This window comes from Garra rufa, chromosome 8 (genome assembly GCF_049309525.1).
Source record: "Garra rufa chromosome 8, GarRuf1.0, whole genome shotgun sequence".
Lineage (NCBI taxonomy): Eukaryota > Metazoa > Chordata > Actinopteri > Cypriniformes > Cyprinidae > Garra > Garra rufa.
This window is the reverse complement of record NC_133368.1, coordinates 33,475,948-33,498,399: the sequence shown is the minus strand read 5'-3', so window position 1 is coordinate 33,498,399 and position 22,452 is coordinate 33,475,948. Positions and strand designations below refer to the sequence as shown.

The 22,452-nt window shown below is 34.7% G+C and overlaps 2 protein-coding genes and 2 non-coding genes across 4 annotated transcripts; 1 reads left to right on the top strand and 3 right to left on the bottom strand.

Annotated features, from left to right (window-relative positions):
* Positions 1-10,011: 10,011 nt before the first annotated feature.
* Positions 10,012-13,044, bottom strand: nifk (nucleolar protein interacting with the FHA domain of MKI67). Its single transcript, XM_073846194.1, has 6 exons — positions 12,854-13,044; positions 12,318-12,446; positions 11,673-11,781; positions 11,378-11,589; positions 10,882-10,941; positions 10,012-10,642 (listed from the first exon to the last, which is right to left on the bottom strand). The coding sequence occupies exons 1-6, from the start codon at positions 12,965-12,967 to the stop codon at positions 10,457-10,459; spliced, it is 810 nt and encodes a 269-aa protein (XP_073702295.1). The 5' UTR covers positions 12,968-13,044; the 3' UTR covers positions 10,012-10,456.
* On the bottom strand, positions 10,712-10,838 carry LOC141341253 (small nucleolar RNA ACA64). The gene has a single exon (XR_012356647.1). It is a non-coding gene; the product is annotated as a small nucleolar RNA ACA64 (small nucleolar RNA).
* LOC141341252 (small nucleolar RNA ACA64) lies at positions 11,864-11,989 on the bottom strand. Its single transcript, XR_012356646.1, has one exon. It is a non-coding gene; the product is annotated as a small nucleolar RNA ACA64 (small nucleolar RNA).
* An 894-nt stretch (positions 13,045-13,938) lies between the features above and the next one.
* LOC141340285 (high affinity cGMP-specific 3',5'-cyclic phosphodiesterase 9A-like) lies at positions 13,939-20,727 on the top strand. Its single transcript, XM_073845210.1, has 9 exons — positions 13,939-14,077; positions 15,372-15,533; positions 15,658-15,709; positions 16,533-16,635; positions 17,896-18,038; positions 18,144-18,203; positions 18,669-18,846; positions 20,027-20,149; positions 20,226-20,727. Exons 1-9 carry the CDS (start codon positions 13,990-13,992, stop codon positions 20,337-20,339), a joined length of 1,023 nt encoding a protein of 340 aa, XP_073701311.1. The 5' UTR covers positions 13,939-13,989; the 3' UTR covers positions 20,340-20,727.
* Positions 20,728-22,452: the final 1,725 nt, after the last annotated feature.

Genomic DNA, 22,452 nt, shown 5'->3' with positions numbered 1-22,452 from the left:
TGTGTTCTGAAGATGAATGAAGGTCTTATGGGTTTGGAACAACATGAGGGTGAGTAACTAATGACAGAATTTTCACTTTTCAGTATGGTTTACCATGAACATGTTCTCATTCTACCACTGTCTATAAATGCTTTATATCTCACTAATCAACACAGAAAAACAAGCACAGAATTGATCATTTATTTATATAAAGTAGTAACTGTGGCAAAATCAAAATCTCTTTTGATGACTGCATAGGTTTAGTATGATATATTCCACATATTACAGAATAAATGGGTGTAATTAGTCAACATTAATGATTAAACTTGTTCTGGACTAGAAGACTAAACAAGGTAAATTTAACTTGTTAAAACCTTTTTGAATTGCAATACAACAAATTACTGACCACATGAATTGCTGACAACACTAAATGAAGCAACGTTGTGAGTATTGCAATTAAGTTACGATTAAGTTCCTGTCATTCCAATTCAAATTTCAATTTATCATCCAGTGGGGTGTGGCCAATTCAATAGAAATTCATCATGAACTGAAAAATATTGTGAATTTTTCCCAGCCCTGATCCCCGGGTGAGTACGATTTAGAATAATTGACTCACTAATTTAAAAAAAAACTGGGCAGAGGCAGGACACTTGGGTTAAGATGAATAAACAATTGATTTATACACAACATTTAGAGGCTTAGTGCTACATGTACTTGCCAAAACAAATTCATCTAGATCCTGCATAGTAAGAGTGTAGACAGCATTTTGTCATTCACTGGCTAAACAGGTCCTTTGGACTGAAAGTCTAGACTGCATTCACAATCATATAAACAGCACGGTAGTGCACTGCAAACATGTCAGTACATGATTTACTCTTTGATAGAGCACAAAAGCCTTTATTAATCAGCTTTAAGCTTTATAACAACACCATTAGAACAAACATAGCCACAAACGCTTTCTTTTAATTATCAGAAATGTAAAGGAATGACCACAACCAACAGGACAAATACTTTTCTATAGTGTACAAACCACAAAGTGTCAAACTAAAAAGTCTAACACACGCTTCTGGATGAGTCAGATAATCATTTCTGTTTTACTACAACCAACACTGTGCTAAAGCCAAGTCTGTCAAGCTTGTAGTGTAACTAAGAGCCAGCATTACTTCAAAGGAGTATAGAGACACATCACACATGAAGAGCCAACCTCACCCAAACCCTGCCCAAATACTTTCCACATTACTCCCAACATCAATTGCTGTGTCTGTTAAGGCTGGTGCTTGTGAATAAAATGCGGTGTGAGCGAATTCATTTGTTCTCAGGCAGTTGCAAGTGAGTGCTTACTGACATCCAATAAAAACTGATGTTGAAAAACACTTTCCTGAAATAACCCTCCTAGCATTACTAAGAAAACTGTTAGGGTTGGGCGATATCTATCAAACCATCACAATATATTCACAATGATTTAATGAAGCACAGTTGTGAATTTTGCAATGATTTTCAAGCGCTTTTTATCTGGCTATTAAGTTACTACAACACTAGTTGTGCAACTCTTCTATGTCTCACCACTTGCGAAAATTAGACGATTGTTTAATTAGCATCTCTGATTTAGAATGTGACTATTAAAATGTTGTGTTTACACTTTATTCATTATTTATCAGTTCAAACTGCTTCAATGAATCTGCTCAAAATTCAAAAAACATTTTTGTTAAATACACTACCAGTCAAAAGTTTTTGAACAGTACGAATTTATGTTTTTAAACAAGTCTCTTCTGCTGACCAAGCCTGCATTTATTTGATCCAAAGTACAGTAAAAACAGTAAAACATAGTAAAAATATTTCTATGTAAAATAGTAAAATATTTGTTGAAATATATTTTAAAAATGTAATTTATTCCTGTGATTTCAAAGCTGAATTTTTAGCATCAATAGTCAATTCACATGATCCTTCAGAAATCATTCTAATATTTTGCTACTTCTTTAATGAATAGAACGTTCAGAAGAACAGCATTTATCTGAAATAGAAATATTTCGTAACATTACAAATGTTATCATCACTTTTAAAGCATGCTTGCTAAATAAAAGTATTAATTTCTATAGTTTCTTCAGATAAATGCTGATCTTCGGATCTTTCTATATATCAAAGAATCCTGAAAATACTCCACTGTTTTAAAAATTTATAATAATAATAAAAAAATGTTTCTTGAACAGTAAATCAGCATTTTAAAATGATTTCTGAAGGACCATGTGACACTAAAGCCAAGAGTAATACTAAAATTGTAACTTTGATCACAGGAATAAATTCCATTTAAAATATATTCAAATAGAAAACATTTATTTTAAATAGTAAAAATATATCAAAATTGTACTGTTTTTGCTGTACGGAAATAAATTACATTTCAAAATATATTCAAATAGAAAACAGTTCTGTTAAATAGTAATAATATTTAGTAAATAGTTTTTGCTGTACTTCAAATAAATTCAGGTTTGGTGAGCAGAAGACACTTCTTTATTAATTAAAAATCAATCAAAAACTTTTGACTGGTAGTGAATATATAAATTCAAAAACATGACTCTGTTTTGGTATATATAGAAATAAAAATGGTCAACTTTGATTAATTCAGTGAAAAACATGCCTTGATTATTTTTAACTGTTTTTTTTTTTTTTTTACATCTGCACTTTGTACTTTGAATCATTTTAAATCTGCTTTGTTATAGTGTCTGTTTAGCTGAAATGACTAAACTGGAAAAATAATTAAGATACTGATAAACATTAAATTACATCAACAGATAAATATTGAATTACATCAAAAGGCTGATAAACAGAGAACATTTTAGATATCACCCAGTCATAATGTCTGTAATGAAATATTATCCATTCACATTATCACACAGCAACTGGCTGTAACATGAGAGTTTATGAGAGAATCATCCTCAGATGGGTTCAAATGAGGTCATTCAGGAAAAATGTGATTCTAGTGTTGTTCAATCTAATGTTCAAATCATGTGATTGCAAAACATTGAGCCTCAGCTGACCTGTGACCCTAAACACTGGGACTCTCACAAGAAGAATTCACACTACATTCATGACGTCACCGCATTAAGATGTATACAAAACACAGCAAAGCTTAGCGTCATGACGCGAACCGCTTGACATAATTGCTACTCTATGTTTACAAGGCGCTTGAGGAAGTGACATCAAAGATAAACAGGCTCTGAACACTGTCAAAATAATATACCACAATCAACAAAACCCATGCAGGAAAAAAAAGATAAAATAAAACAGACGGGTGGCTCTGACTCAGCACTGCATGCTATGAGGTTAAGGAGAAATATTTGAAATACAAATCTCTTGTGGTGGCTTCTTGAAAGGGTTTTTGGCTTGGTTCCCATTAAACACTTTATCTCCATTAATTGCCAGTGTTGGAGTTTGATATTCTAAGACATGAAACCAGTAATTGTGTACAAGCCATCTTATTTCATCCTACAGCCTTCTTAAATGTCTACTGTAGACAGCATTCAATGTAAGACGCCTAGTGCATAAATAATCATTTATAAAAAATAATATGTTTATGGTTAGTCAAGTAATTTAATCTAGGCCTGAATTCAGAAAAAAAAAATGAATATCAACAGCCTGTCATCTACACCTCAGGAGGTCCAGTTCACAAAAAAAAAAAAAACATTTCCAATCTTCACTCTCTTGCTTTTTAAACATTGTTAACATTCTAGCTGACATTATAGCCTACCAACAAACCACAACTAAAATTAAAGGAGTAGTTCACTTTCAGAACAGAAATTTACAGATAATGTACTCTCTCCCTTTTCATCCAAGATGTTCATGTCTTTCTTTCTTCAGTCGTAAGGAAATTATGTTTTTTCAGGAAAACATTTCAGGATTTCTCTCCACAGAGAAAATACCTAGTTTCTTCCATGAACTCTGGAACCTTTTCACATTAGATTAGATTAATCCATGGATATTTAACTAAACTATCATTTTGCATTCAACAAAAGAAAGTCATACAGGTTTGAAACAACATGAGGGTGAATAAATGTAAATGAACGCTTTAATCATCATCTAAAGACGTAGACTCAAAGTGAAGTCTCTCATTGTGTCTGATCTTGAAATATGTCAACATGAAGGGCTGTAAATGTTCCAGTGACCTCAAAAGCCTGCTCTGTTTCGCTCGAGGGATCGATTCAGGCCCTCAATTCTATGCCAGACAACTGCCTGAAGGAGAATTCCCAAAGAAAAGCACTTGCTTTATAACCCATAATACCCAATCCAATTGAAACACCACCCTGCGCCTTTTACCGTCTCGAAACGTCCATTTCTGCAGCTGCTCCCTGCGGAAAATTACAGTTAAGCATCAAAATGATATAAAAAGCCTCTCACCTTGAAGTTGCTGGAGTTAACCCAAGAGGTGGCGATACCATCCACCATTTTATCCAGCGCAGTCTGGTCGCTCTCCAGGTCGTGACACTTGTCAGCATCTGTGATGTAGTCGATGAGCTCCGGACCCATCTGCAACCTGCGGGCCACATCCTTCTGTAGAACCTGGGTCAGACAGTACTCCATATTGGGCTCCATGGCCTATGATGTCCTGCCACCACCCGTGTGGCAGTGGAGAGGAAAAAGCTAAAAAAAAATGGCCTTTAGCGTGCACAATCCAGGCAAGAGCACACGCTTATTAATATCCTGTGTTGATGAACCCTATGAGTGCCACAGACTGGCAAGGAGCTGAGCAGCAAGGATGTCGATTTGGGAATGCAAGCGATGCACCATATGTGACTAGACAACAGCTGATGAGGACTGCGAATTCTCCTTTTTGGCCCTTTAGGAGGCAGCCAAACCACTAGAAGTGGCAGAAGCGCTCTCGGTTGCGGTGGAGCAGCAGGAGTTGTGGTAACTAGAGCAGGAGAGAGAGGGTCCGCCGGAGCATTGCTTCATAATTCAGAGGTCCTCCCTGTTCAGGATGAGAAAAGAGAGCTGTCAGCCGAGTACCACCTCTGGATATCAAATGCCAGTGCGGCTGGACCTGCATTTTTGTCAGCTCAGATCAACAGCCACTTACAGGAAAAGCAGAAAAGCCCTTTGATGGTGACATAACTCAAAAGTCCAGCTTGCATACTCTTAACTATTTATTTGCTGACCACACATCAGCTGCACAGCTTTGTGGGATACAGCAGGAGAGGAATTCCACTCTTAGTAAAGGGGGAGGTGAACTAGGGGTAGTTAACTCGTCTCTATGTAATTTTAAACCCATTTGCTGTTAAACAAAAAGGACAAAAGCACCATACAGTCTGAGCATTATAATCCTCTATATTCCATACTAACATCACATTAGCAAAATTTAAGCAACATTTTAGTGGCAAAAATGTTCATTGACTACTGTCAATATTGTATCACAATAAAGCAGCGTTCTGTTGGTTAGTGTGGCAAATTCATGTGACGATTCTGAACATGAGTGAAATTTGTGTGGGGAACTTCCAAAACGATTCACAAACCAAAATTTTAAAACAGCTTTATGAGCTTTCTTCAAAATTTCTCTTTTTGCATTTTGCATCATAAAAAAAAAACAGTTTGGGTGAGAAAATAATGACTACAAGATAATTAACTTAAGTGAATTATTGATGTTAAAGCACAATAATTTGAGGATCTGTAAATATACACTACCAATCAAAAGTATTTGAACAGTAAGATTATTTATGTTTTTTAAATAAGTCTCTTCTGCTCACCAAGCCTGCATTTATTTGATCCAAAGTACAGCAAAAACAGTAAAATTTAATATTTTTACTATTTAAAATAACTTTCTATTTGAATACATTTTAAAATGTAATTTATTCCGGTGATCAAAGCTACATTTTCAGCATCATTACTTCAGTCTTCAGTGTCACATGATCCTTTAGAAATCATTTTAATATGCTGATTTGCTGCTCAAATAACATTTATTATTATTATTATTATTATCATCAATATTTAACACAGTTGAGTATTTTTTTAGAATCTTTTGATGAATAGTAAAATCCAAAGATCAGCATTTATCTGAAATAAAAAGCTTCCGTAACATTATACACTATACCATTTTTTTAGAAAATAAATTATAGAAGTTACTACTTTTATTTAGCAAGGATGCTTTAAATTGATCCAAAGTAATGATAAAGACATTTATAATGTTACAGAAGATTGTTTAAGATAAATGCTGTTTCTCTAAACTCATCAAATAATCCTGAAAAACTTCTACTCAGATGTTTTCAACATAATAATAAGAATAAATGTTTTTTGAGCAGCAAATCAATGCAATGATTTCTGAAGGCAGCAAAATCCATGCAATGATTTCTGAAGGATCATGTGACACTGAAGACTAGAGTAATGATACTAAACCTTCAGCTTTTAAATCACAAGAATAAATTACATTTTAAAATATATTAAAATAGGAAAAAAAAAATGTTAAATAGTAAAAATATATTTTAGAATTTCACTGTTTTTGCTGTACTTTGGCCTAAATAAATGCGGGCTTGGTGATCAGAAGACTTCTTTAAAAACATTAAAAATCATACTGTTCAAATCTTTTGACTGGTAGTGTACAGTAAAATTCTTCAAACTACTAGGTAAAGTCTTGACTGTGTTACACAGTGGTACCGTAATGCCATCACTAAAATACTTGCATCCCTACTGCATTGAGAAAATATCTGCTAAGGCATCATGGGAATAATCTGGCTGCAATCACAGTTGGTCACCGCAAAGTGTATTACTCTGATAAGCAGATTACCCGATGCCCGGACTCCAATTTTTCTGAAAGACTTCATGAAATGAGCAAAAGATGCGCTGTCCATTTATCAGGGCAGAATATTAAAAATGATGAATGTACTGGTTACATTTGTATGTGTGTGTTCAGAGGAGTACAAAATGAGACATAAAATGCCAGTTTCAGGATCCTAAAATAATGTAAAATAAATATAATAATGAATATATTTTAAAAAGGAAGAAATATATTAAAGTGAAAACAAATATAAAAATAGAATAATATTTCAATTTTAGAAATTTTTAAATATTTAAGATTCTGCACAGAAGATGCTCTTTATAACACTGTCAAATAAAATTGATCATTAGGGTTTAGCACATACTAGTTCATGCAGCTCATCTAAACAAAGATAAGAAAATTTAAACAAATCTAAAATGTCATTTTCAGAGATCTCAATTTTCCATGCAAATTATTATGCAGATAATATCAACACAAAATTAGAAAAGGGCAAATTAGAATAAAGATTCATTAGTGATTTTAGACATCTGGTCCTCACTGTGTGTGTGTGTTCTCTGTCTTCTCTGTCACAAGCGCTTTTGTTTTTGCTTAGTTTACATTACAAGTCTGTGCCTGTACTTCACGTATCTTAGCTACACAATGGTAGGAGGAGACCTTGCCTAGTCTTGTAATTCTCCATAGATCAGAATCACAGGAGTATATCATTTATGAACTGTGATGTCACCTTAATGTAAAGCCCCCCCCCCCACACACACACACACACACACACACACACACACACACACACACACACACACACACACACACACACACACTACATGATAATTCAATGATGTCAAGCATGATTTACCTGTGCCTTCCTCAAACCACACATCACAGGCCTCCAATTACAGATTAATTAATCTCTTTAAGCATTACATTATTTACTAGATAACTAGTACATAAACTAACCCTGCTAGAACGATGCATGTAATAACCTGAATACTCACCACCAGCACTGGGTGGAAATCTGATTATAATTCAAAGAAAAAAAATCACCGTGTATACCGCAGAACTGATGTACTACATAAATGGAAATAATAATCAAACAAGTAGATTTAAACAGAATGTCATTTCGAGTGAATGACAGATGCTACATGTGCATCAATGTAAATATATTTACAGTAGTGATGCTCACGTAGTATCTGTCATTCACCCGAAATGAGATGTTTTACTCCGGAGTCCAGGGTTTAAAAGATCTTATTGTCTTTTACACATGTTAACAATTCAAATATCAACCTTCTTTTAATGAAATCCGTATCAGTATTTAATTACCAACTGTTTTCAAATCATATCTGGATGATTTTGTTTCTTTTTCATTGATCATCTAGCCGGTTATGCTAGCTCTCACTAGCCGAGCGAATAAACTGTCAAAACTCCGGGGATTTACACCGAACCGGTGCATGTAAACGACAAGCTTGATTGAAATAATAGGTTATATACTCACTCTGCCGAATCAAGCGGTGGTTTCTGTGTGAAATGGCACGGGTTGGGTTATTAAAGGTAAACGAGGTTTGTCTCTCTAGTGCTGCTCCTGTAGACACAATGATGGAGCCGGAATGCGCATGCGCTAAACACCTCTGCTCTATTACTGATTTAATGTCAAATCCGCTCACAGCTTTGATACAAATGTTGCACCATGACAAACGTGTTTCATTTGATGTCATTATAACATAAAGCTAGGCGTTGCTTAAAAACAGCGGCTAGGTCGTTCACATTTATTATGAATGTACAGTATGCGAGTCATTTCTATATTCAAAAACACCTTTGCCGTTGTATTGACCAATATTTGCTCTTATATTTTGAGTGTTTTTCTTCACAGTAGCCAACAGATAATTTGTTTACACCCGCATATTAGAAATCCTCTAGTTTTCTTCTGTCTCGCTGCCACATGGTCATTTTTCCTTGTGTAGCTAAAACAATGAACCTTTATGGCAGGCCATTTTATCATTGATTCCTAAAAACTATGATCTGTCACCTATTTGAGTTAAATAGCTAAGTGATCCAATAGCAAAGAGCATCTTTTTATTCATTTTTTTTTTTTTTCAACTGGCTATCTAGCTAGAAATTACTCAAATATTTATTGAAAGTGTATCTGGTAGACGTTTTTTATGTTCTTCTTTCCTCATAATTTTAACTATGCAGAAGTCATTCATGTTAAGTCATTACATGTGATAATAAAGGATTTTACCCAGCAGGCATGTAACATTGATATTTGGTTAAATTCCAGGTGATCAAAACTCAAATATCATTTCAACGTCTAATTTAATGTCAATTTAATGTCCAATATTGATATCAGCTGAAGTTGATATTTTGTTGTTTTAGGTTGTGTTGTAAAGTAAGCAAAATCCAATGTTAAGCCAATGTCAAATTGATATACTAACAACCTGATTTTTATTCTCACCCAACATGCAACGTTTTCCGTCAGTGGGGTCCACTTCAACCTGACGTTATATTGACTTCCGGTGCCTGCTGGGAAAACTAATATGTATACACATACATAGTGAACTATTACCGTTACTTTACCCACCTTATTTTTCCCATAAATGTGGGTTTAGCCATTTGTAAAAGTTATGGGTCTGGCTTTCGGTCTCATTCGCATCTAGCCATTTTAACTTGTACAAAACAGCTCATTTTGCTATACAATTGTAATGCATTATCTTAATTATGAGCACACTGGTCTGTAGTGCAAACATTTTACAATTTACTGCATGTTGTTATTTCTCTCGTTATTTCTCTATAGCAGCTAATTAACCAGAAGTCTCACCCATAGGCTTACTTCCACGTTAAAGAAAAACGTGGATATAGCATTAGTAAAACTGGCAACTAGCAACACACACAAGCAATAAACATTACACTCGTTAAGGGGGGAAAAAAAAACTCAGTTTGCCATTACTAATAGAAACACTGTGATAGTGTCTAGTAGCAAAATAATAGAGAAGTAGGCCTTCTTTAGAACTGCTTGAACAAGTAAATGCACAATTATTGATATTTAATCATATATTAGGCACTATTGGCTTACAATGCAATTAAAATATGTACTAATAACATAAATACATTTTAGTGAACAAATGTAAAAGTGGCTTGCCATAAGATTAAACCTATGACAATGAAAAACGACTCCTGACTCCATCTAGTGGTTACTCTGATAAATTAATTTTCATAATATCTATTTCTTTCTTAATAGCTCTTCAATTTACATGCAAGCATTTTCACAGCAACAATTTTCACAAACCTTTCTTCAGTCAAAATTGCTTTAAAAAGCAATAAAGAAATTTATTTGATACCAGTTTATGGGTTAAGCACATGTTTTACCAATATTGCAAAGCTAAATGTAGAAATACAGTGATATTCATTTAATATAATTAACACAATGATATCCATCCTACCATTTAAATTTCAAATGAACAACACACATACTTGTACGTATTACACAGTCAACCAGACTTCAGCAAGCTCTGGGAGACCACACTGTACCTCATACAGATAATGGGTACAACATCTGCATAAAGGACACCTCAAAACAGATGCCTGATAATCAGGATAATGATCGTGATCCTCTTCTCCAGCCGCAGGGGAGGACTGAGAACTAATCACATACAAATGGCTCTGAAACAGTGAGTCCAGTGTCCCTTCTAAAACAGGGATTTAAGTCTTTTTATTAGTCATTAAATTCTCTATTTAGGCTGCATTCTCCTCTTCACTCTCCTCCTCTTCATCCTCATCAGATTCTTCCTCACTCTCTTCCACATCGTCGCTGTTTTCTGGTTTGGCTTTGATGATAATTTCATCATCAACATCATCGTCCTCAACTCTGATCGACTTCCTCCTCTCCAAAATTGATGGGGTGCACACTGGAGTGACATCCTAAATGCAAATAAATTGTCTTTTAAAAACTAGTAGCATAAGACTACATATTCTAGTCATTTCTAGAGTAACTGTTGGCACATGGGTTTCATTGTGAGTCACACTGACTGACAATAAGCTTAAGATGTACCAGTTCCTGTCGGCACAGTTATCTTACTTCAGTCAACAGTTACAACTGAGGTAATTTTCAGTGTGTGCCAAAGCATATGCCCACAAAATCATCACAAAAAAAACCTTACCTCACTGCATACTGAAACATCGCCTTCTGACTGGGCTTTCTTAGCAGGAATCTGAGCTGCCTGAAAACAAAACAAAAACACAAAATGGTCACACTATAATGAAACAAAAAGCATCTTCAAGAAACAGTTTGCCCAAAAACTAAAATTTGCTGAAACTTTACTCATACCACTAGTTCAAAGTTAATCACCTTAATAAGAAATGTGTTTATTACAAACATGCAGTTTTTGATTCACATCAGATTAACTGATTGACTGCAGTCTTGTGGATCATTGTAATGTTTTGAATTATCTGTTTGAGCTTTAATTCTGACGGCACCCATTCACTGCAGAGGACCTATTGGTGAGAAGTGATGCTACATTTCTCCAAATCGGTTCTGATAAAGAACAAACTCGTCTACTTCCTGAACAGTCTAAGAGTGAGTACATTTTCAGCAAATTTTCATTCTTGGGTCATCTATTCCTTAAACATTACGATTTAAAACAACATAGAACTTACAAATCCTGGGAAATCATAGTCAATGCCCTTTGCTGCCAGTCTCTTGCGTAGCTTAGACTCTTTGCTTAAAAGCTTTGAACCAACTTTCTTCAAATCATCTTCTGAATGCCGTTTGTTATAACGCATAAGTGCAGGCTGTTTTGGCTTCTTGAATTCCATCCTAGAACCAACAAACAGCTTTTCATGGACCTTTTCAGGTGCCATTATTTGACCTAAACGGGACAAAATAGTCGTTTTTAGACAACATATTATCTAAGAAAATATACATGCAAAATCTCATACACTCTTAACTCACACTTTATGAGCCGTTCTCCGATAAGGTAGTTGTTCATGGTCTCAGCCACAATCTTAGCCACCTCGTTACACTCAAACTCCACAAATCCATAGCCTTTGCTTCCTCCGGTCTGTCAAAGACAACCATGTAATAATGTTTGCATTAAAATCTTTAAAGCAAGGTATTATATACTGGTAATGCTCTTGTGTTTACAGTGTTGGCACATGGGTTTGATTGCACAACAACATAGAGTTGGCAATAAGCTATATGTACCTTAATACTTTCTGCACAATTATCTCATCCAAGGCAACAAACGCCAAAGATAATTTTCAGATTGTGCAACTATTATTTTATGTTAAATAGACAAATTACATGTACATACAAGTAAGCACCACAAATTCTAATTGAATTCCCGTTTGGAAATATTTGGAAGCAACCCCAATGGGATCAAACAAGCTTCTTCTAAGAAACCTCTTAGAATCTTATAGAACCTTGACAGTTTTCCTGTTAGGATTTTTTTAATAATCATAGAAATACATCAAAATTCCTTTAGCCACTTCCATTTTTACATATTTCTTCATTTATACATTGATTCTGTGGTAAATACAATGTTCTAACCTAAATTATAAACTATAAAACACGTGAACTACTACAAGCATGTCATACCTTTTTACTCCTGGAAATTCTTAATCGTGTGACTTTTCCAAACTGCTCAAAGTAAGATTTTAACTGAGGTTCAAACAATCCTCGAGGAAGATGAGCAACATAAACCACTCCAGAAGAAAGTGGCTCACCCTGAGGGGGAAATCATAATTAATATTACGTTCAGTGCAGAATATAAAAATATGCATGGCACCTAAAAATAGTTGTACCAATTTATAATAAGATATAGAATAACAACATTAACTATCGTGAACTAAGAATGAACAATACTTATACAGCATTTATTAATCTTAGTATTAATTTAAGCATTTACTAACGCATTATTAAAATCACACGTTGTGTCTGTGAAGATGAACAAACAATGAACGACGGTATTTTGATTAACATTAACAAAGATAAATAAATAGTGTAAGAAATGTAATGTATTGTTTAGCCCTTAAAGATAGCTAATTAAATGTCAAATTTAGTTAAAACCATGTTTCAACTTGAAGCTAAATGATGGTTAGGCTAAACTCAAGCCACATGGTCATCCGTCTTACCGTTTTAGGACGTTTCTTCACTTGCTGAACCTTCTTCTGAAACTCTGCGTCCTCATTTGGATTCAGAGAAAGTAGTTTTTTCGCCGGCTTCTTTGATAATTTGCCTTCTGTCATGATTAAATATAAAATTTATCAAATAAATATATCTATACGCATGAACGCTGTGTCGCACTACCTCTCCTAAACCACGTTGTGCTTCTTTCAGGAAACGGATAAGGTTGAAGAAGAGCTAAAAGCCTCCTGTACATAAATTACAAAATAAAAGTCCCTTATATCTATGGCATTTGTAAACATATCCTACTTATTTATTTATTCTCCTATTGCTCTCTTATGATATAGGTTCATAGTTTATACTATTGTTTTAATGAATCAATAATATTTCACCTTAAATAATACTGAAACTTTATTATATTGTTAACTCTTGTCTAACCTGCCATGTGGTTTTACCTATGGGTTTTACGAGTTCGATTGTTCATCATTGTTCGTCGTTTTAATAATTGCACAAATGCACAATTGTTCATTAAAATTAAGTCAGAAGCAGAATGAATAACTTTTAAGACAAATATGTGACCCTGGACCAAAAAACAGTCTTAAGTAGCACAGGTATATTTGTAGCGATAGCCAAAAATACATTGTATGGGTCAAAATGACAGTTTTTTCTTTTATGTCAAAAATCATTAGGATATTAAGTAAAGATCATGTTCCATACATTTTCTACCGTAAATATATTAAAACATATAATTTTTAATATATATTAAAAAAAATTGTATTAGTAATATGCATTGCTAAGAACTTTATTTAGACAATTTAAAGGCGATTTTCTCAGTATTTATATTTTTTGCACCCTCAGATTACAGATTTTCAAATAGTTGTATCTCGGCAAAATATTGTCCTATCTAACAAACCATGGAAAGCTTATATATTCGGATTTCAGGTTCTGTATAAATTATGACTGGTAATGTGATCCATATTAACAGATACAGAGCAGGGTCGAAGATAAAGGGGGTGGACCCCAAAGAGACGGTTTTAAAAGGGGGCGGGGTTTTAAATGAATGATACACTGAATCCCTGATGTAACACTGTACAGTACACACATCGATCAGCAAAGGTGAGAGTGCAGCAGATTATCACCTGATATGGCAACTAAAATCATTTATTTTACTGTGAGTGGAAGACCAGAACAAGCTGAGTTTCCCATTGACTGTCCTGCACAAGATGTTAAAGGTAAGGATTCTCTATTCTCTATATAGAGTCAGATCATCTATTTCTTCTAGTCTAACTAGAATTTAATACTTTTTAAATGTATTTTTTTTTCATATTTCATTTCTGTGTCTTTAAGGCACACACAGAAATATAACTCAAAGTATTGTAGTTTATTGAAATGAGATGAATGCTGAACTGTTGAATCAATAATTAATTAATAATAAATTAAATTACATCACCACATTAACGTAAGTTAATCAATATATTATTTTTTATAGTATACAGATCATCAGATAAAAAGTGGTTTGTAACAGCAGTCTCGCTCTATGAATGACAACCGCTTTAATCCGTGTACCAACATCAAAATAGAATTTTATACATGAAAAGGAGTTTTTGTTATGACCAAATTGGCTCTCTACCCTCATTAGCCTTTATTCTGCTCAAAAGCTTGAGGACTGTTCTCATTCTCAAGGGCACTGACAACAGCCAGGCTTCTTTAATCAGGTCCTCTCAATTACAGCGAGCCCACATGAAGAGCTATTCTGTTGACCTGGATAGCTAATACAACATAAGATAATGATCCTATTTTATAATCTTTCTTTTTTGATGTAAGACTCCGATTCTCTAGAGAACTATCAGACCACTAATTAACTTTTTATAAATCTTCCATATTGACTCAGTGTGTATGGGTGAATATATAGTCACAGATTGTGAGTCAGAAACAAATAAACCGTCATACTTCAGTTTGACAGCTTGAGTCACAGGTGGTGCTGACAGTCAAACAATCTTCAAGTGCCAAGCAGTGCTCTAAAGGAAACATATGGGATTTTCAGTACCAAGTCACTCATATGTGATCCTGGACCACAGTCATAAGGGTCCATTTTTAGAAACTGAGATGAATGCATTAATTTATACAGGACAATATTTAGCCTAGATACAAAAAGTATGTGCAAAAAAATCTTTAAAGTTGTCCAAATGAAGTTCTTAGCAATGCATATTACTAACCAAAAATTAAATTTTGATATAAGCACAATAATAAATTTACAAAATATCTTCATGGAACATGATCTTTACTTAATATCCTAATGATTTTTGGCATAAAAGAAAAATCTATAATTTTGACCCAATGTATTTTTGGCTATTGCTACAAATATACCCATGCTACTTAAGACTAGTTTGGTGGTCCAGGGTCACATATTAAAGTGTATCATTTACATGATTTGAGGAAATTTCCATGCAGATGAGAAATGTGATGATAAAGTATATCTGCGACATGAATATTAATGATAAATGTTTGTGTGTGTTTGCATTACAGATCTTTTCCGAGCTGCAGCTGAGGCAGGACCTCATGACATCTTAAAACTCTATAATACTAAAGGCAATATCATTAATATTTCCCCTCAGCTGGCCCCAAATAGTCCTCACTCCTGCTATAAACTGGAAGTGGTTGCTGCAGACTGTAACAGTGAGCTGTTAGGTATTTTCCACCTTAGCACTAAAAAGTTAGAGCTACTGTATTTGTAGACTTATGAATGAACATAATGTGACAGATGTCACACATAGCTTCTATATTTGGATCATGCTGAACTCTTATCTTTTAGGTTCAGATCTGGCCGTTGCGCTGGGATTTGATCTGTCTTCTATGGAGAAAAGGTAAAGTTGGGTTATATATTAGAAATGCACACTTTCTCTATGGCGAATTAATTAGAATTACAGATTTTTTATTTTTTGGTGATTTTTAATAGCCATAAAAGTAGCACGTATGCATATGTGACCCTGGACCAAGTTGCACGGGTATATTTGTAGCAATAGCCAAAAATACATTGTAAGGGTCAAAATTATTGGGGTTTTTTTATGCCAAAAAGTCATCAGGATATTAAGTAAAGACGATGTTCCATGAGGATATTTTGTAAATTTCCTACCGTAAATATATCAAAACTTAATTTTTGATTAGCAATATGCATTGCTGAACTAGATTTTTTTGCACCCTCTGATTCCAGATATTCAAATAGTTGTATTTCGACCAAATATTGTCCTATCCTTACAAACCATACATCAATGGAAAGCCTATTTATTTAGCTTTCATATATATATATAAATCTCGGTTTCATAAAATTGACCCTTATAACTGGTATTGTGGTCCAGGTTCACATATAAAGTCTTATTACCTATACAGAAATCACAACATAAGAAATCACACCTGTCTGTGACGGTAACACAATAAAAGTCATGTTGACCTGTGGCTTTTAGCAGTCAGAAAACTAGCCAATCAGAGACATCCTCTGCCTGTCAATCATTTTGCACATTGAATAGGTTGGCTGATTTATGTTTAAGGGCGGGATTTTGACGAGAGGGCGGGGCTTTTGAAGTTCGCGAAATTACTTGTAGGACATTTTATATGTGCCACAAACGTTGACGCTTATTTTACCCTGAAATACAATATAATAACGATTCTAATAAAATGATTTTTAAACAGGTTGCAAAGCCTAGAGAAAAGAATCCTAAGTGAAGCAGCAGAGACTCCTGCCATTGTGTATGAGATGAAGAGACAGGTGGAGTCATTCAGAGAGAAACTGGAGGTATATGAACGCTAATGTTTGGGATTTCAATGGATTCCATATGTCTTAATATTTTTTGGGGAAGCAAGGATGCACTCTGTTGATCAAAAGTGACCGTAAAACATTTATAATGTCACAAAAATAATATTTCCCATTTATGCTATTAATGTTTCATTAAACATTCTATTCGTCAAGGATTCCTGGAAAAAAAAAGTTTCTACATAACTATTAAGCAGCAAAAATTGTTTTATAATTTATCTTATAATAATAAGAACCATTATTTATAATTGATTATTTATTTAATTTATAATAATTGAGCAAAAAATAGCATATTAGAATGATTTCTGAAGGATCATGTGACGCTGAAGACTGGAGTAAGGACTGCTGAAAATTCAGCTTTGCCATTACATTTTACATTTATTAAAATAGAAAATATCTATTTAAAATTGTAATAACATTTCACAATATTACTGTGTTCGCTATATTTTGAATAAAATTATGCAGCCTCGATGAGAATAAGAAACATAACAAATGTTAAAATATTAATTATTTCAAACTTTTCGATTTTCCTTTCTTGTTTTTTTTAAGGAAGTCTCTTCTGCTAACCTAGTCTGCATTTTTACAGTAAAATTTTAAAATGTTTTATAAATTTTTTATTTAAATATATTTTAAAATTTAATTTATTCCTGTGATTTTAAAGCTGATTTTTTTAGCATCATTACTCCAGTCACATAATCCTTTTTAGTTTCTTTGATGAATAGAAAGTTTTTAAAAAAAGCTTTTATCTGAAATAGATATCTTTTGTAACATTATAAATGTCTTATTTATCATCACTGTTGATAAATTTAAAGCATCCTTTTGCTAAATAAAAGTACTTTCTTTCCCCCAAAAAATTATACTGACCCCAAAAGCTTTTTATTTCAGATAAATGCTGATCTTTGGATCTTGAATTGAATATTGATGATATATAATAATAATAATAAAAATTTTGAACAGCAAATCAGCATATTGGAATGATTTCTGAAGGATAATGTGACACTGAAGACTGCAGTAATGATGCTGAAAATTCAGCTTTGAAATCACAGAAATAAATTACATTTTCAAATATATTCAAATAGAAAACAGTTATTTTAAATAGTAAAAAAAATCAAAATTTGTAGTGTTTTTGTTGAACTTTGCATCAAATAAATGCAGGCTTGGTGAGCAGAAGAGACTTCTTTAAAAAAAAAAAAAAAATCTTGACTGGTAGTGTACATTTATATTTCTATCCCTATAATGAAGAGTGTTGAGCACCTGAGCTGGTTGGGACTGTTTAAGGACATGTCAGAAGGCACCCACAAGCCCTCCCCTTTCTACCATAAAAGAACCCTGCGCAAGACCCGCGAGGAGTGTGAGCACGTCAGGGAAAAGTTCCTCCAAATGAGGTGACAATTCACTTATGTGGAAGCATGTAATATGCAATTGCATTTTTTAAAGAATCAAATACGCACAAAAGAAATAAAAAAAGAATTGCTTTTGATATTCTTTAGTTCTCTTGAGGTGTCCGAAGAGGTGAGACAGTATCTTAAAACACCAACCTTCGATAACTGGTAAGTTTTTCATACATGAAACAAAAATGCACATACACCCTTTCTTTTCCTTCTTTTGGCAATTCCATATAATTATTTAACCCGGATATGACTTGTTTTCATAAATAAACGGAAATCCAGGAGTCTTCACAGTGGCTGCAGCCACATCAAAGATGCACCTGTCATACATGAATAGGAAATTGTTAGTGAAGCAAAGCACAGCACTTCTAAATTAAGCATAAAGAACGTGGCGGAGATCAGGTCTTTCATCTGCCCGAATGGCCTCATATTAATATCAATGGTCCTGCTTGAGGTTTACAAATCAAAAGCACTTCTTGTGAGCAAAGGGCTGGAGCTCTGTATTCATTAATGCAATAGTCTTCCAAGTGGACTTATTGAAACCAGGTTTTAGCTTCAGATTAATATTACAAAATATGATTCCTTCTAAGGGGTTAACAGGAAAATAAAGATTTTGTGCTGTTGTAGGCAATGGGAGGACGCTGAGATCATGGTGCTGCTCCAGGTGATGTACACAGATCTGGACTTCATCTCCACCTTCAACATTGAGCTGGATGTGCTGCAGCAGTTCCTTTACGAAGTGTACCGACGCTACAATAACATCCCCTTCCACAACTTCAAGCACTGCTTCTGCGTCACTCAGATGGTAAGAGCGTGTGCAATCAGCCTCAGTATTTCTTCCAATCACACCAATTATCCACTTCTCCATCTGCTTGATTAATAAATGTCGTGCCCCAGATAGCCATCGTTTCACTCATAGCACTGCTGCCAAAACGTTAATTGTAATTTTACTGAAATCAGTTGTCTGTTTTCCTTAATTGTCCCATTAGGTCTCTATCCAGTGGGTCAAAACCACAAAAATAGAAAATTATAGTGTTGTATTATTATGTGTTGTAATTCATGTTTTTGAAGGTCAGTAAAGGTTCAAAGCAGTCATCTGTCCACCATCCATCCATATATGTGACCCTGGACCACAAAACCAGTCATAAGGATCTTTTTTTTTTAAATTGAGATTTATACATCATCTAAAAGCTGAATAAATAATTTGTTAAGATAGGACAATATTTGGCCGAGATACAACTATCGGAAAATCTGGAATCTGAGGGTGCAAAAAAAGCTAAATTTTGAGAAAATCGCCTTTGAAGTTGTCCAAATGAAGTTCTTAGCAATGCATATTACTAATCAAAAATTAAGTTTTGATATATTTACAGTAGGAAATTTACAAAATATCTTCATGGAACATGATCTTTACTTAATAGCCTAATGATTTTTTCCATAAAAGAAAAATCTGTAATTTTGACCCATGCAATGTATTTTTGGCTGTTGCTATAAATATACCCATGCCACTTAAAACTGGTTTTGTGGTCCAGGGTCACATATAATATAACATTATATAACATATTATAAGTAAGGAAAAATTGACGACAGACCGTTAAATTCTTAGAAAAAAATGCACACCCTTGCATTGTGGCCGTTACATCTCGAATGTGCATTATTTTCAAAGAATTAATTCCACTTATACTTTTGTTACAACACCTCAAGACATCAGTCAGATGATATGTTTCAAGGTATTCGTCCAGTTTTTGTCCTTAAAACGCTATTGTAAGTAGGATTAATTTCTTATGCATCTCATCCAACACCTCTGTTGCTAATTCCATTTTTTAATATATAAGCAGAACATATTTAGCAGTACATTAACCGTGCAATCCATGCTGTTGTTTACATCCGAGTATTTCCAATATGGCCACACACCAAATCGTGACGTAAATGTCTGGCCCAACAGGAAAAGTTCTGACCACTAATATCTGTGTCTATATGTTTGTCAGATGTATGGACTGATATGGCTAACAGATCTCAGAAGCAAGATTGACAATGTTGACCTCCTCATCATGCTGACCTCAGCCGTTTGTCATGATCTTGATCACACTGGCTACAACAATGCATACCAGGTGAGACTGTTGTTGTCACAAGATCTGCTGCTTTTCAGAAAGCAGCGTAAACTAATGGAAGTATGTTGTGTTTCAGATTAATGCACGCACTGAGCTCGCTTTGAGGTACAATGACATCTCCCCACTGGAAAATCACCACTGCGCTGTTGCTTTTGAAATCCTGGAAAAGGTAAACACTCTGTTTAGATAATCTCAATAGTAAACTTTATATTTTGAATATTTAAAAGGTTAGTTCACCCAAAAATGAAAAATAGCCCATTATTTACTTAACCCCAAGGCATCCTAGGTGTATATGACTTTCTACTTTCAGACGAATCCAATTTGAGTTATATTAAAAATGGTCCTGGTTGTTCCTAGCTTTATAATGGCAGTGGGCAGGTGTTTCTGTTCAACAGTCCACAAGAAGTCCAATAAAGTGCATCAAGTGCTCCATACAGCTCACATCAAAACAACTGGTCATGAATTAGAGGTACAAAAAGAAGATTTGTAAAGAAAAATGTCAGAGGATTTCAGTGTAAGCCAAGAGGAGGCTAAAGTAAGGAAACTTTGCTTTCTTTGCTCCTGTAAACAAACGCACACGCTACGTCATTCACCCAGGACGGCTTGCATGTATGACAGTTGGCGCAAGCTAGATTAAAGTGATTATTACATTTTAAATATGGATATTTTTCTTACAAAAACACATTGATTCACTACAGGAGGTCTTTATTCACATCCTGGATCTGTGTGGAGCACTTTTTATTAGGGATGGATGCACTTGTTTTGGACTTGTTTTCAGAACACCCACCCACTGCCATTATAAAGCTTGGAAGAGCTAAGACAATTTTTAATATAACTCAGATTGGATTCGACTGAAAGAAGAAAGTCATATACACCTAGGATGCCTTGAGGGTGAGAAAATCGTTGATTTTCATTTTTGGGTGAACTAACTCTTTTAGCTTAGACTTCGAACATTTCCTTTACTTATAATGATATCAAGGTTGCCAGGTTTTACAACAAAACCCACCAAATTGCTACTCAAAAATAGCCCAAAACCCGCCCAATTGCATTTCGGAGGGGTCCCCCGATAAAATTGCATTCTGGGGGGTAAAATACAAGTTTTTTGGCAGTGTTCCCCTGGTAAAATTCGCATTCCAGTGGATAAATATCACATTATCGGGGTCGCTTAAACCCGTGGTCATGAAAAAACTACGGCTTTAACAGTGTTAAAGTAGCCCAGTTCCCGCGGAAAACTGTGGACCTGGCAACACTGAATGATATCCACCGTATTTTTCCCATAAGAGTGGGAGCAGCCATTTGTAAATTTTATGGGTGTGGCTTCTGGTCTCATCCGTGTCCAGCTATTTTTAGCTGTACAAAGCTCTTTTTGCTGCTTGCTATTGCAAATTGGTGTGTCTTACCATATTATTTAAACGTATTATCTTAAAGGAGAACTCCGGTGTGATATTGACCTAAAGTGTATTGAATCATGATACCGAGTGTAAACGTACCTTGCATATCTCATCTCGTCTTGTCCACTGCTGTCCGAAATCTGGGGTCAGTTAGCCGATGCTCACAACAGCTTGTCAATGAGATCAATGGGGCATCGAAGCAGTCATGTAAATAAATCACTGTTTTACGCCATTTACGAGGCACAAAGTAGCGCCATAAACTCATAACTCATAAAAAGCACGTATAGTTTATTTACGAGAAGATTTATACAGACAGTAACGGCAAGAAGTTTAGCGGCCGTCGCCATCTTGAATGTAGTCACGTTAAGTCGAGTGACGAGCAGGAAGGAAACTACAACCTGATAAGTTGAAAACCTGATACGTTCCTTCCTGCTCGTCACTCGACTTAACGTGACTACATTCAAGATGGCGACGGCCGCTAAACTTCTTGCCGTTACTGTCTGTATAAATCTTCTCGTAAATAAACTACCGGTGCTTTTTATGAGTTTTCAATGTCACGTTTTAAATGTCGGGGCCCTTGGAAGTCTACCGATGAAGTGTGGCGCTACTTTGTGCCTCGTAAATGGCGTAAAAAAGTGATTTATTTACATGACTGCTTCGATGCCCCATTGATCTCATTGACAAGCTGTTGTGAGCATCGGCTAACTGACCCCAGATTTCGGACAGCAGTGGACAAGACGAGATGAGATATGCAAGGTACGTTTACACTCGGTATCATGATTCAATACACTTTAGGTCAATATCACACCGGAGTTCTCCTTTAATTATGAACACACTGGTTTTGTAGTGCAAACAGTTTTACCGTTTACTGCATGTTATTATTCTTCTCATCCATTAAGTCTCACCCACAGG

Coding starts and splice junctions, on each gene's coding strand:
- nifk (XM_073846194.1), bottom strand. CDS start 12,967: ATGACAGAAGGCAAATTATCAAAGAAGCCGGCGAAAAAACTACTTTCT. Junction 10,942..11,377: donor ACTATGATTTCCCAGGATTT/GTAAGTTCTATG, acceptor TTTTGTTTTCAG/GCAGCTCAGATTCCTGCTAA. Junction 10,643..10,881: donor ATGTTTCAGTATGCAGTGAG/GTAAGGTTTTTT, acceptor ATTTGCATTTAG/GATGTCACTCCAGTGTGCAC.
- LOC141340285 (XM_073845210.1), top strand. CDS start 13,990: ATGGCAACTAAAATCATTTATTTTACTGTGAGTGGAAGACCAGAACAA. Junction 16,636..17,895: donor CATTCAGAGAGAAACTGGAG/GTATATGAACGC, acceptor CCTATAATGAAG/AGTGTTGAGCACCTGAGCTG. Junction 18,847..20,026: donor GCTTCTGCGTCACTCAGATG/GTAAGAGCGTGT, acceptor TATGTTTGTCAG/ATGTATGGACTGATATGGCT.